The sequence below is a fragment of the Danio rerio genome, chromosome 7, assembly GCF_049306965.1.
Source record: "Danio rerio strain Tuebingen ecotype United States chromosome 7, GRCz12tu, whole genome shotgun sequence".
Lineage (NCBI taxonomy): Eukaryota > Metazoa > Chordata > Actinopteri > Cypriniformes > Danionidae > Danio > Danio rerio.
In genome coordinates this window covers 63,595,024-63,610,937 of record NC_133182.1, presented here as the reverse complement: position 1 = coordinate 63,610,937, position 15,914 = coordinate 63,595,024, and the positions used below count along the sequence as shown (strand labels likewise).

Here is a 15,914-nt window from a genome sequence, read left to right as displayed (position 1 = left end):
AGTAGGTTTATCCTTAAAACACAGAATCTGATCATTTTTTTACTGTAAATATACTATTAAAACACCAAAAAGGCCTCTTTTTGACAGTAGGTATCCTATTAAAACACATTATCTGTCTGTTTTTCACTGTAGGTACACTGTTAAAACACAGAATATATCTACTTTTTTTACTGTTGGTAAACCCTTAAAAACACAGAAAATTTTCAGTTTTCAATTTATGGTAAAAAAAAAAAAATCTGTGTAATAAGCTGCCAGTACATTTTCCCGTTTTTTGATGGAATTTTCTTGTAGAGTGTAGCTTTACTTTTAGATGTATTTTTATATTTAAACTGCATTGGAGAGAGGATTAATCCTAACTCAACAGGTTATGTAATAGTGTGACACATGAAGGGAAAAATATAAATTGACAAAACTGTCTTTTTGACAGTAGGTATCCCATTAAAACACAGAATCTGTCTGTTTTTATTCTGTACACTGTAAAACACAGAATATTTCTACTTTTTTAGTGTTGGTATGCCCTTAAAAAAAAAAAAAAAACTGTTTTAAATATAGAAAACCCTTAAATAAATTTAAAATGTTTCATTATTTTTTACTAAAATATAAATTGACAAACTATGAGTTGACGTGGCATCGCAGTGGTGCAGTGGTTAGCACCACTGCCTCACAGCAAGAAAGTTGCTAGTTCGAGCCTTGGCGGGGTCAGTTGGGATTTCTGTGTGGAGTTTGCATGTTCTCCCTGTGTTTAGGTGGTTTTCCTCCAGGTACCCCGGTTTCCCCCACAGTCCAAAAACATGCACTATAGGTGAATTGGGTAAGCTAAATTGTCCGTAGTGTATGTGGGTAAATTAATGTGTACGGATGTTTTTCAGTGATATGTTGCAGCTGGAAGAGCATCCGCTGCGTAAAACATGTGCTGGATAAGTTGGCAGTTTATTCCGCTGTGGCGACCCCTGATTATTAAAGGGACTAATAAAATGAGTAAATGAATGAAAGTGTCAGTAGAGCAGTTGCCAATAAGTTGTCAAATACTTCCAATGAGATTCTTAGGTTGCACATGCACAGGAGAAAACTTGCAAATAGTTAGATTAGCACAACTAATACTGGTAGGTCACAAACAAATAAAATAAAATAAAATACTATAACACTTCAAAGACTGCAAGCCAGTGTGGCAATTCTTTTTATTTGGTCATGCCTCTGACATCACTTGTTTGGCCTTGGTATATTTGACTCTGTGTTTACATGTGCTGCAATAAAACAAAGGGTTTCAACAAATAATCTTGTCTCTCTTCTCCACTGGTTCAACATTGATTAAAATGCAGCCCTTGGTAAAAAACTGTGATTGATATAAAACACATACATGGCTCATGATGCAACATGTTTGTAACATGTTGTGCACATTCCACATATTTTTCAAAAGTAGGACAAGGGTATGTAGTAATATATATATCTATGCCATATATTTCAGTGTTTGAAAGGCCTCCTTATCTGTATTCTTATCTTTATATGGGTTTTCCTTTAACAGTAAAACAAAACTAGCCGCTATAAAGAAAAGGACCATCTCAAAAGAGTGCAAAAATAATTAGTGAACTGTCAGTCTCATGTATGGACTGTCTTGCTCATGTGCTGACCTCAGAACAGTTTTTTTTTTTTTTCTTTTTCTGCTCACACTGAACCAAAAAGCAATGCTTTATATTTATAAAAATATAATATAAATAAACAATATAAAATTTATAAATATATTTATTTATATGTATAAGTATACTGAATTATCAATACTTTCTGTGTAAATGCTTATGTCTTGCCACATTACCTTAGTTTTGCCATCATTTAAAAACAATATGTTTTTTATTTATGCAACTTTACTATGAAGGTGATTACACAAGGTGATTAATATATTACCTTGCCAGTGGTAGATTACCATTTACTACTGTTTCCAAAAACTATGGGCCGCAGACTTAAAGCTTAAAGTACTTAATGCTGCAAGAAGGTCTCTGGTTTGAGCCTCAGCTGAGTCAGTTGGCATTTTCTGTGTGGAGTTTGCATGATTCCCCCATGCTCGCATGGGTTTCCTTCGGTGATCCGGTTTCCCATACAAGTTCAAAGACATGCAGTACAAGTGAATTGGGTATGCTAAAATTGACTGCAGTGCGTGTGTGTGTGACTGATTGTGTTTCCCAGTGATGGGTTGGGGCTGGAGGGGCATCTGCTGTGTAAAAAACATATATATTGGATAAGTTGGCGATTCATTATGCTGTGGCAACCCCAGATGAATGAAGGGACTAAGCCAAAAACCTAGAATTGTCTTAGCAACGTCTTAGCAAGCACTCAGAAGACCCTAGTAACCACTTAGCAACACCTTAGCAACTAGTCAAAGCATCCTAGTAACTACCTAGCAACCACCTGGTAACCACTCAAAGCCCCCTGGCAACCAACTAGCAACACCTCAGCAAACTGCTTTATACCGCATTGATCTATCATGGTAAATCTAACAAATATTTCCTCAAGAAATGTAGATATTTAGTGGGTTTACTGTACATATTATTATTATTATTTTTATTTTATTTTTTTATTATTATTATTATTCATTAATTCATTCATTCATTTTCTTGTCGGCTTAGTCCCTTTAGTAATCCGGGGTTGCCACAGCGGAGTAAACCGCCAATTTATCCAGCAAATTTTACGCAGTGGATGCCCTTCCAGCTGCAACCCATTTCTGGGAAACATCCACACATACATTCACACGCACACTCATACTCTATGGACAATTTTAGCCTACCCAATTCACCTGTACCGCATGTCTTCGGACTGTGGGGGAAACTGGAGCACCCGGAGGAAACCCATGCAAACGCAGGGAGAACATGCAAACTCCACACAGAAATGCCAACTGAGCCGAGGCTCAAACCAGAGACCCAGCGACCTTCTTGCTGTGAGGCGACAGCACTACCTACTGCGCCACTGCTTCGCCTATTATTATTATTATTATTATTATTATTGTGTTTATTTACATGTTATTGTCCCTTTGTCTTTATCTCTTTTCCCCCTCCTCCCCATCCATCCATTCCTCCCTCCCTGTCTTTAAACCCTGCCGCTTTTTGCTGGTAAAACCCCATGGCTGTGGTTGGATCGTGAGCATGGGGGTGTGTATTACATAATCATCAGAGGATAAAAAACTTGCATCTAGTTAGAGAGAGGTTAAAAGGGAGAGAGAGAGAGAGAGAGAGAGAGAGAGAGAGAGAGAGAGAGATTAACCGGATCAGGCCTCTCAGCCAGTGTGACAAAAGAGCAGTTCTGACTGTGTACATGATAGTGTATTTGCCTGAGTGCATGCCCCACTCTGCCAACACTCTGTGTTCTCTGAACCTGCTCTATTGTACTGAAGGACTGCGTCAGAACTTTCTGACCCATTCATTTGTTTACATCTGAAACTTGATCTGATTTTGGACTGAATCTGGACCTGGCTAGACAAGTGAGTACTTCTGTGTCTGATTTGTTGAGAATGTAGTGTTTTGAGGAGAAAATAGATTAGATATTACAGGGAAAAACCTACTGTTGCAATCTTTGTTTTGAAGTACATGCATTCAAAGATCAAGTTCACGTGTGGTTATGCAACTACTACTACATGTCGGTATTGTGATGTGAGTGATTGTGTGTATTCATTTCCTAATCAAAAGTGTATTCTGTGTCAAATAATGAATGCACGTGGTCAGTAAATACTGATTATTGAGGATCTGGTCATACATAAATATTATTATATATCTATTTCTCACTGTACTGTGAATGCAAATGCAATGCATTATCAGCAGTGAATTATGAGCAATGCAACAACTAAATTTAATTGCTAAACATTTACTGGTTTTAACTTGTTAGTATTTACTTACTGACATAAAACTGTATTTAGTTTGGACTGCTGCTTTGTTTTGTTTTGAATGACCTATGTGATTGTGAAAAGCTAAATATTTTGTGTATTGGTCACAACCTTAAAATGAACATTGACTGAAACATCAGCTTATTGGATCATTTAATATCATTGTTTTGTATGTGATTCAGAGATTGTGTATTCCCATGCACAATAATTTCAGACATGGAAATAGAAGAATAAATAAAATGTCTGTATATTTAAATCCTAACACTGGCCCAGTTTTACAAACAGGCCTTAGATTAAACCAGGACTTGGCCTTAGTTAAATTAGGTTATTTAAACCACATTTATAAAAATGGTCTTAGGAAAATATATTTCTGGTCTGCACCTAGAGACAAAAAAAATAAAAAAACGTATTTTAAGACAAGTCACCGCAAGTTATTTTGAGTTGAGACAGGTAAAACATGCAATTTAATCTTGACTTGCCTTAAACCTTGTTTGTGAAACTGGGGGTATATTTCCGTAACATGGTGTGTGGTGTTTGGCCACCCTGTTTGGTGCAGGATTGTGCAACATAAGTTTGTTTATTTGTTCTTGCAGCTTTAAGAATATATCAGCAGTATATTGACAAAAGAAGATCTGCATTTGGATAAGGACAATAGAAAGGAGGCCTTTGTGTAGTTATATGTGGTCATTCTACCTGAATGATCAAAACAAAATGCCTCCTGTGTGATAGCATATCTTCATATCTTCTTGACATGGAATGGCATTCAAGCAAATTGGCTAGTCAACTGTATTTTATCATTAACTTATTCATCATTCAAATCCAGAGACAAGAAAATACCCTGATCAGAGTTCACTCGGGAGTTGTTTAACTTTTAAATGATTACAAAACATCACAGAGAAACAAACAAAGTGAAAGACCATCAATTTTGAACACCCAAAAGGAGGATGTACCGGACAAGATGATAAGAGTGCTCACGTACTACACATCTAGAAAAACACAGTCAGAAGGGTCAGCACAGGGTTTAAATTCTACAAGCATGCAGCATTGTTTGTAAAAAAAAAAAAAAGAAAGAGGGAGACAGTCTTGTTAAATTTAAGCCACCTTTAACTTATTATAATATCTATAATTATATTAGTATTATCTATTAATATAGATAATTAGCATAAAATCATGATACATTTATTATGTTGCATTACTATGTATATTATTATTATTATTATTATTATTATTATTATTATTATTAGTAGTAGTAGTAGTAGTAGTAGTAGTATCTTCATCATTCATACATTCATACATTCCTTCATCTATTTTTTATTTATTTATTTTTATTTTTTTTATTATTCATTAATAAAACATGTTATTATTACTTTTTTATTGTGTTTTGGTTAAAACAGTAATGTATTACAATTCTAAGTTACCTTATTTTTTAAAGTAACTAAATGTATTACTTTGTAACCTTTTAGTTTTTCTTTTTTTTTTATTTATGAAAGCTTAAGATTGCAATATATTAATCTTTAACTTAACACATTTATTTATTTATGGCAAATTTATTCTTATTATTTTTTATTATCATCTAAGCACGTCTTTATGGACTTCTGAGCTTGACATTGTTATATTGCAAACTCATCAAGTTTTTTTTTTTTTTTTTTTGTATTTATTGAGAAGGTGCCATTTGGTCTAATGGTTGAGCATCTGCACTGCTCAGAATGTAAAAAAAAACACAGAGCATCTCTGTCCACTAGAGCTCTAATGGCCAAACTGAGCAGGAAATGTTAGTCAGGTGGAAGGAGAAGCAATATAGAGAGAAAAGAGAGCAGTAGAGAGCAAAAAAAAAGGTCCTAAAAAAGCTCAGCTGATGTATGACTTTATTTAGATTGTGTACGGAGGTGGCTGAGCATGTTTATTTTACCCAGCTTGGCCTTTTAGGGCAGTGTTCAGAGTAATTTAACGCTAAGTGAGCAATTTTGGAAGGCACCAATAGGCTCATCATTATATTTTTTCTGTAATTTCCCCTACAGAGCGATCAGAAGGTTTATATTGTAGGTGTTACAGCCTTCTTAAAAATAAATAAATAAATAAATTAACAAAAAAAAAAAAAAAAAAAAAAAAAATATATATATATATATATATATATATATATATATATATATATATATATATATATATATATATGTATATTAGGGATGTAAGGGTATCAGAATTTTTACGGTACGATAATACCTGAATGGCACGGTACAGTATTTATTGAATAATTTACAGGAAAAACAAAACTAATGAAAAGACTCGAAAAAAGTGCCAAAAGTGTTTATTTACCTTAGCACTGAACATATTAGTAACATACAAATTAGCCATCTATCTGTAAGTTTCAAAACAGAAACTTAAATTTTTCAATTTTAATAACAAAAAACTATTAACCATACAAAAAAAGAAAGTTTCAATTTAGTATTGTTGAAATCTCATCACATTAAACATTTAATCACTCATTCACTTAGATAGAGATGAGATTTTTAAGGAAAATTATCATATAACTATAATCTGGTAAAAGCTGGGATCTCTGGGCATGTCCCCTGCAACAACAACAACAAAAAAAAAACCTCTCATTTGGGACTGAGGTTTCTGGGACAGAGAGATATGATTTAGCCAAGGTTGACAGCAGTGGGTAATGTTGTGCATTGTTTTTCCACCACTTGAGAGGACAAGCCATGAGTGAGATAGAGGTCTCTTTGCGGTACAAGTCAATGTCTGCATCAATCTAACAAGTGTGCTGTGTTCTGCAGTCCCCATGACTGTTTTTAGTCGTATTCCCCGACTTATATTTCGCCACAGTCTGGCAGTGCCTGCATCCTGTTTTTTTCTATGTCTGTCACCTTTTCTCCTTTTTCATATCTTTTTAGAAAAAGACCGAAATGCTTCCACACATCCAATTTAAAACCCACTTTAGGTTCGATCATTTCCAGCTCTTTTTCTTCCCCGCTACTAGCAACGCACTCCATTTCCACATTACTGTATCTGTAGTGACAACAGACAGCAAAGGATGATGGCCACGCCTAGGCTAATGGGAATTGTAGTTCCCGCTACTTACCGTTCGCTTCATTAGCCTAAGAAACTTTTCTCAGAAATATAGTTTTATTGAGTCATCCGCCTTCGGTAATATTGAAAAAAATAACTTTTGCGGTACGACGATATTTACAATATTGTTACATCCCTAATATATATACATACATATACATATACATATATATATATATATATATATATATATATATATATATATATATATATATATATATATATATATATATATATGTGTGTGTGTGTGTGTGTGTGTGTGTGTGTGTATATACACCCACACACACAGAGTTAAAGTCAGAATTATTAGCCCCCCTTTGATTTATTTATTGATTTATTTATTTTCTCATATTTCCCAAATGACTTTTTACAGAGAAAGGACTTTTTTTTCTCCCGTAGAAAGTCTTATTTTTTTTTTTTGGCAAGAATACAAGTTTTATTCTAAACACTTTAAGGACAAAATTATTAGCTTCTTTAAGCAATTTTTCCCCAATAGTATACTTGCCTAATTACCCTAACCTGCCTAGTTAACCTAATAACCTAATTAAGCCCTTAAATGTTACTTTAAGCTGTCTTGAAAAATACCCAGTAAAATATTATGTACTGTCATCATGACAAAGAATAACTAAATCAGTTATTAGAAATGAGTTATCAAAACTGTTATGTTTTGAAATGTGTTTAAAAAAGTCTCTCCGTTAATCTGAAATTGTGGGAAAAAATAAGACAAAAATAAACAGGGTGCAAATATTTCAGGGGGGGGGCTAATAATTGTGACTTCAACTGTGTTGTGTGTGTGTGTGTGTAAATATATATATATATATATATATATATATATATATATATATATATATATATATATATATATATATATATATATATATATATTTATTTTTTTTTTTTTTTAGGAAGGCTGTAACACCTGCAATGTAAACCTTCTGATCACTCTGTAGGGGAAATTACAGAGAAAATTGTGGGAAAAAATAAGACAAATATTGTGTGTGTGTGTGTGTGTGTGTGTGTGTGTGTGTGTGTGTGTGTGTGTGTGTGTGTGTGTGTGTGTGTATGTGTGTGTGTGTTTAGTATGAATTTAGGATGAACAAATACATAAATTTGTGAATCAGATTAAAATTTTGTGAATCAGATTAAAATTAATTTCCTTTCTTAAAACAAAAAAAAGAGCTCAGCTTAAAGCATGTAAAATATATGTTGATTTTACTGCACTTGTATGCAAAATGTGAGGTTGTACACACTGAATTTTTCTACTTGATCGAAGTTCATGTTGACACAGGAGTCTTGATGAATGGACACATAATTACCTACTTTTTCTCCAGTTCAAAGTTTTTTCTCTGTTTATAGCTACAAACCCACTGACTGATTTAATTTCTGCTCTCTTTGCTCTGTGAACTTTACCCTAAAGATAGTCAAGGAGTTGCTCCCCCCAGGCTGTACTGGGTACCTACAGGATTTATTATTATATAAAGGGGTCTGTGTATGACTCAATACTCAGCTCAGTACTGAGGTATAAAAACCCTTTCCACTTGATTTAGATAGATGAAATTGACCCTTATTTGAAGTTTTTTAAAGATTATACAACTTTCAGTTTTCTACCATCTTTGAGAACAACAGACGTTAAGCTGCTATTTAAACATGACAAATAAAGATTCACATGTGTGAATAAATGTGACACATGGCTCAAAAAACATTCATGGCTGTATTAGATCAAAAGAGTGCTTCTAAATACTGAGCAAAGAATCTGAATACTTAGGATACTTAGAATACTTATTACATGTGATATTTCAGATTTGTTTAAAATAATACTGCAAAAATGTCAAAATTAAAAAATAAATATTATGGAAGAATGATTTTTGCTTAATAATAACTAATTAAAAGAAAAAAATATTTTAGCTTACTGGACTGTGAGATCAAGAACAGAAGCTATAAAATTTATTAACATTTCCTTACTGCTTATCAATAGATTCTCTGAGAAACATATCTAAATAAATGGCAATCGAGAAACTCACCAAAACATTTTATTATTTTAACAATTCCTTGTAGAAAGCTTGGGTTTCTAAAAGAGAAAAAAAAAAAAGAAAAAGAAAAAGAAAAAAAATGCACAAAAGGAAAAAAAATGCACGTGGGGGAAAAAGCACCTGAAATACTGATTCATCTTCAGTTTGGGTTACAAACAATGGAAAAGATAAATGCATGTAGAAAAAATTATCTGAAATACTGATTTACCTGACTACAATACACGTTTTTACTGTGTGATGCCTCAGAGCCCAGAGAAGTTGATAGTGCTTCTGGACACTGCTAACATAGGGCTTTCTTTTGGCACATGTGGTGATAGTTATGACAATTCTTGGTGCAGTGCTGCCTGAGGGTTCATCTGAGTGAGATCATGGTTGTTTAGCTTGGGTTTACGTCCTTGTCCTTAAAATAGTGGTCCATGATAGCATATTTTAAACTTTAGTTGGTGTGCAATGTAGATGTGTGAACATAAACAAGATCTCTGAATGTAAAATGCTTAAAGTTTAATGCAAAGGGAGACCTTGGTTTTTACAGAGTTAGCTTAGCAAAGCCTACAATGAACGAATTTTGAGGACTACAAAAAAAAACTCAGATCACAAAGGTTCTTTTACCGTGCACACACACACACTGCGCAGCTAATGCCGAGTTCAGACTGCATGATTTTCAAACTAGTCTTGTCACAGATGTTTTCACACTGCATGACTGTCTGGGCTAGCGTTTCGTCGTTGCTTTGTTTACACTGCAAGATGGTTCGGCGACATGGACATTCAAATTGCATGACTTTACTATAACAGAATCGCCGACAACTTCGTCCAAACTACGCCTCACAGCCAAAAACATGTATATATTTTGTTATTAACTACATAATGAGAAAGAAGCTTTTAATGGGGTAGAACATGTACATGTTTGCTCACCTGGGTTTAAAGGGAATTAGCCATTTCTCCTCAACGTTGATGATAAACTAATTTCTTTCTGTATGAAACGTCAAACAGACACGGGTGCTCCTGAATCCTGTCAAACCTCCACTAGTTTTCCCTCCATTTCGTGGGTCCAAATAAAACGAAAAAGAGCGCTTTTAACTTCTCCCCCAGCTATCCGCTGGCCTGCAGCAGGTATACACACACGCACACACAAGTGAAAGCTGCTCTCTCATTGGCTGTAGGCGATCGCTGATCTTATTTTCAGTCAAAACTCAATTCACATGGCATGATTTGAATCGCCGACTGCTCCAGATATTTAGCACGCCAAATATCTCACAGGCATCGGCGACTCATCGGCGATTCTCTCAGATCGCGTCTTTGATCGTTCATACTGTGTGATTGTCACTCACGTGCACGAGCAGCGATTTGCCTGTGATTTCAGGCATTTGTCGGCGATTTCTCAAAACCTGTCGGCGAGCCAAGATCGGGGCTAAAATCACGCAGTCTGAACTAGGCATAAGGGCCGTTGCACGAGACGCTGTAAGGTTATAGCAGAGATAAAGCTAAAATGCGTCCAAACACTGCTATTTCCACAGATCTTCGTCTGTTTCTGTATTTGGGCTTTCAAAGGACATGACACAGAGACAGAAGTGCTCACAGTTCAATATTAACCATGTTTTAGAGAAATATAAAATACATAGCAAGCATGATTTGACATAACAGCTTCCATCTCTCCCAGTTCAGTGCCAGATTCGGTTAAAATCTCCTCAAAGCAGAAGCTGTGAACTAAAACCTGTAAGTGTTTTTATTTGTTAAAATTGATCATGACATGTGCAGTGTCTAGCATTAACAGTATGCTGTAGCAATGATGTAAACAACGGGAATGCTGTTTTGCACCGCAAATGATTTAGCAACAAATTCATATTTATCAGTCAAACTGCTGTAAACACACACTTCACTCTCTCTGTGTTTGTGCTCAACTTTGCATTGATACTCTTTAGAAAGCTTTTCCATGCGTTTTACATCTCAGATAATGAAGTCGCAAAAGATAAGTGAATGATTCATATTACTTACACCTGCATATTACGGATATATGTGAAAGATGTCGTGTAACGCGTTGAATTTTAAAAAAAATATACAGGACTGCTCATCTAACTCATGTAGCAGCAGAAAAATAAATCAAGGCTCACACAGGTCGCATCCCACATCTTGTGCTTTTATTCTTCTGTCATGATATATTACAGAAAATAACTTAATCCGAGCATCAGAGAAAAAGAAAGTCCCGCGCACGTTACACACATCTACAGAAAGTGCACACATTCACACACACACATAGACACACACAAAGTCGATGTCTCTTAAACGAGCTGCACCCCATTTTCACTCATTACTGACACATGTCAGATTTTATTTTAGAGAGCAGGCTGGAGGTTGACTGACTGTTTACACCATTGGTCACCAAACTTGTTCCTGGAGGGCCGGTGTCCTGCAGATTTTAGCTCCAACCCTAATCAAACACACCTGAACAAGCTAATCAAGGTCTTACTAGGTATACTTGAAACATCCAGGCAGGTGTGTTGAGGCAAGTTGGAGCTAAACCCTGAAGGGACACCGGCCCTCCAGGACCAGGATTGGTGACCCCTGGTTTACACAGTAGAAAAGCGCATGCTTGTACGGGCGTGATGTGAGCCGATGAGCAAATTGCAGCACATTATAACGATGACCAATCAGAGTCAATTGAGAGCGGGCCTTTTAGAGGAACTAGGAAATACATCAGTTGTTTTCATGTTAGCTGAGTAGCTGTATATAATCAAAGTGAGATTTGAAAAAAAATAACATGATTTCCTTCAAGTGAAACATGAGCACACATTGCTTTGCATCTTGTGAACACAACTAAGCCTTAAAATTACATTCTGGACCACCCATTTAACGCACTGTATTTCCCCCGGATTCCATGTTTTAATGATGTTGTGCAATGTTGAAGGTGAAATATCCAAATGCTGTCCTATTTTTCTTTGAGGAACATTGTTTTTAAACAATTCAATATTTTTTTCATGTATTCGTTGGCATAGTGGCGATCCTCTGCCCATCTTTTCTCCTAAAGGACTAGACCTTTCCTGAATGCTGCTTTTGAGCCAATTCATAATTTAAATCACCTGTTGGAATCACATGTTTTAAATAACATCATTATTTAACCAATTTCTCTGATTACTAGACCTAAATTGCTCCTGTCCCATATGTTTCTGGAATGTGTTTAAGGGGTCTGTTCTACCTTGCTTAAATGATCTAAGATGATTTGGCAGATCCTGGATCTGTTAATCTTGATAACTGATCTCTGGCTAATTTGGTTCTTCAAACAAGTTCGTGAATTAGATTAAAATGTCTGGATGAACTGATCTGAGATCGCTGCATATGTTGTGAAGGACTGATCTATCGATCCTCGAAATCATGATCAGTCAAGCAACGATTGGCTGACGGCACAGCAGTGTAATGTGATCATCTGATTAATATTCAATAATCTATGTGAGCAAAATTACATAAAATTAGCAATAAACGGGTTGTCAAATATGATATGCAATACCTTTACACCTTGATGTGGGCTGCATGCTTGGCCCTTTCATGTGTCATGAGAGCAATTTATTTAGCTTTACAGTTAGAGCAGATTTTCCTTATTATAGTAGTATTATTGTAGTCGTTTTTTAATTGGAGTGAATAATAATTAAATGTTAACAAAAGCATTTTGATATTGGTAAAGGCGTCTGCAACTTTTATGAAGCATCAACTCACCTTCATATAAACTGTCAAAACATGTTTATGACTGCATAAATGTATTACTGCTTTAAAAAAGGCACATATTGTGCATTTCTATTATCATACCCAAATTGTACTAAAGCGATCTAAAAAGTTTATATCAATAAATGTTTTCTTTGCATCACCAGGTAGCAGTCTTTGTACTTTCATTTTGGGAATATAAGAAATATAAAACTTTTATATGTGAACTTCTCAAACAAGTGTAAAACGTAGTGTAAAAAAGTAAGTAACAAGTTTTAAACATTTCTACAAGGAATTAAACACATGCCACATTATCCCAATACTATTTAGATATAAACAAAGAATTGCAATGCTGTTAAAAGGCTGCTCTGTTTACTGAATTCACAAGTAGGTGGATTATTGAGTTTCAGTATTATGCATGCTATCTTAAGACAGTGTAGGTGAGACAAAGACAGAAACAGAGTAAAACAGTGGGATGTGTTATAGCACACCTGGGCGTAATTTATAGTTTGTTTCACACTGTAATACAAATTCACATTTTGCATATACATATTGGGATTCTTATTTGAAGTTTGTTAAAATATATATATATATATATATATATATATATATATATATATATATATATATATATATATATATATATATATATATACATATGTTTATAATTTATCATGTAGCTTTTTACAGGTTTTAATTTCTTTTTAACATGTAAATGTAAAACTTATTTAATTTTATCTCTGATATAGACATTCTGATACCCAATCAAACACAGACACACAAACAAATACTATACGACCTACACCAATACCTAGAATGTGAATAGAGGTAAATGGTAATAATAATAATAATAATAATAATGATAATAATAATAATAATAATAATAAATATTTGTAAACATTTACCCATGTAAACTACCCCAATTGTGATTGTGTTATTTTTTCCCAGTGCAGTTTAATATAAAGGAGTAATAAATATAGTGAAATGGGAAAATAATTACAACCACAAGAGGGCAGCAGTCCACCACTACAGTAATTTCAAAATAAAATATATGGGAGATTTACATTTATAAAACTAATAGTGAAATCTAATTATGACACACATGACCATGACACACTTGAACCAGTTTTTTTTTATTATTTTTTTTTCATCTATGTATTTTCTGTTTTTCCTTTTTTCAGGATGCTACTGCATTTAGGAGGGTCAAGAGCGAAGACGGGAATCCTGTTCATCAGAAGAGCTGGTTTGTTTTGTCGTTCAGCCCACCTGTCTTCCCAAACCCTGGAGTATCACCCAATCAAAAAGGTCATGGTAGCAAATAGAGGTAAGGCTTGTAATCCTAGGATTAAATATTTAGCAAACACTGAAAAGATGTGAATAGTTAGAGACTGATCCCTGGATTAGTGCTCAAAGTCTAAGCACACACACACTCACGAGAGCTGCATATTAAATGAAGTTTCAGCATAACTAAAAAAAAAAAAATACTTGTTTTTATTTACTCTACCTCTTGATCTTTGACATTAATTCTTATGATAAAACAGGGATTTATTATTATTTGTTTTATCCAATCAAAAACACATTGAGCCATTCAGCTTTTTACCTCTTTAAATGGTAATGACCTGCTGTTCACCCAACCAACTCTAAGGGTCAATCAAGAATGGCTGGTAGCCTACTGATCCATTCTTAGGGTGTAGCTAAATCTGCAACCAAACAAGACAAACACAAATTATATATATATAAAAAAATACTTTTATGAAATGTTTGTATTTAGATTAAAGCAATTATGAATCCAGCTTCATTTGGCTGTTTACAAAAAGTGGTGTGAGGAAGACAGAGTTTATAGTTTGCATGGAGGTAGGTAAATTGTACTGTAGTTGTGTCTAAACCGACGAGAAACACTAGCAGTTTATTTAAAAATACAGTTACTGTGTTTTTTGTTATTTATTTTTTAATGGTGTTAGCTGGCAGACACAGGCTGTTTTACAATTGGTTTTTATTTTATTTTATTTTTATTTTATTATTTTTATTTTTTTTCAGGTGAAATAGCCATCCGTGTGTTCCGGGCATGCACAGAGCTCGGGATCCGGACAGTGGCTGTATACTCAGAGCAGGACACGGGACAGATGCACAGACAGAAGGCTGATGAGGCATACCTCATTGGCAGAGGCCTGTCCCCCGTTGCAGCCTATCTCCATATCCCTGACATAATTAAAGTGGCTAAGGTTAGACAGTTAAATATCTATCCATCAATCTGTAGTTCACCTCCTCTGTCACTGTCAGAATGACAGCCTGTCTGCATTGTGCAATAAACACATCTCTTCTAGTGTTTAGTATTCACATCAGCACTTTGCTATATGGTGCTCACATAGATGCATTCCTGTTTTTTGGAACAGTGTCAGAGATGCCAGCCAGATTCAGATCCTTTGGTGAACTCTCTCATTATGCCACAGGCAGCTCATCTCTCAAACCAGCAGCTTAGCCACCACAACAATACTCTAATAATGCATAAACACAAAGTCGCACACACACACAACACCACACCATATTAAAACCGAACAAGCAGCCAACATCATCGTCTCTAACCTCAGCAGACGGCCTCAGAATAATTAGTCTTTCTCCAGTGCAATTACCATGTTGCACGCAGTCAGCCAACAGAGAGAGAGGGGCCTTTCAAATTCTCTCTGATTGGGATTTTAATGAAATTAGTATTTTCCAGCATCAGAATAATTAGGCCCGACTGCAGTGCCACATACAGATCCCTGGTTAATGCTTTTTTTATTCTGCTCTCATTTTTCTCTGTCTTTCTGTCTCTTGTCCTCTCTGGATTTGTCTGCCTGTGCTTCTTTCTCTCTCAGGAAAATAATGTGGATGCCATCCACCCTGGTTATGGCTTTTTATCAGAGCGTGCAGACTTTGCCCAAGCCTGTGCTGAAGCTGGGGTGAGATTCATTGGTCCTTCCCCAGAGGTTGTACGCAAGATGGGGGATAAAGTGGAAGCCCGTGCTCTGGCCATAAAAGCAGGTACCTCACAAACTCTTTTTCCAAAATCTCTTTCTTCTTGGGGTCAGGAAGTAAACACACACACACACACACACACACACACACATATATATATATATATATATATATATATATATATAAAGTATGGGGGTGTCACAGTGGCACAGTGGGTAGCGCAATTAAATCACAGCAAGAAGATCATTGGTTTGAGCCTCGGCTGGGTCAGTAATCATTTTTGTGTGGAGTTTGCATGTTCTCCC

General features: G+C 35.1%; 1 protein-coding gene and 1 long non-coding RNA gene across 2 annotated transcripts in view; one reads left to right on the top strand and one right to left on the bottom strand.

Annotated features, from left to right (window-relative positions):
* The window catches only part of LOC141375168 (uncharacterized), a 174,645-nt gene that overhangs the window by 66,185 nt on the left and 92,546 nt on the right, over positions 1-15,914 (bottom strand). The window lies entirely within an intron of this gene.
* The window catches only part of pcxb (pyruvate carboxylase b), a 374,478-nt gene continuing 361,800 nt past the window's right edge, over positions 3,237-15,914 (top strand). Inside the window, exons 1-4 of the mRNA NM_131550.2 lie at positions 3,237-3,466; positions 13,836-13,978; positions 14,692-14,876; positions 15,510-15,675. Coding sequence (NP_571625.2) covers positions 13,837-13,978; positions 14,692-14,876; positions 15,510-15,675 — 493 coding nt within the window. The 5' untranslated portion in view covers positions 3,237-3,466; position 13,836. The remainder of the gene's footprint in view (positions 3,467-13,835; positions 13,979-14,691; positions 14,877-15,509; positions 15,676-15,914) is intronic.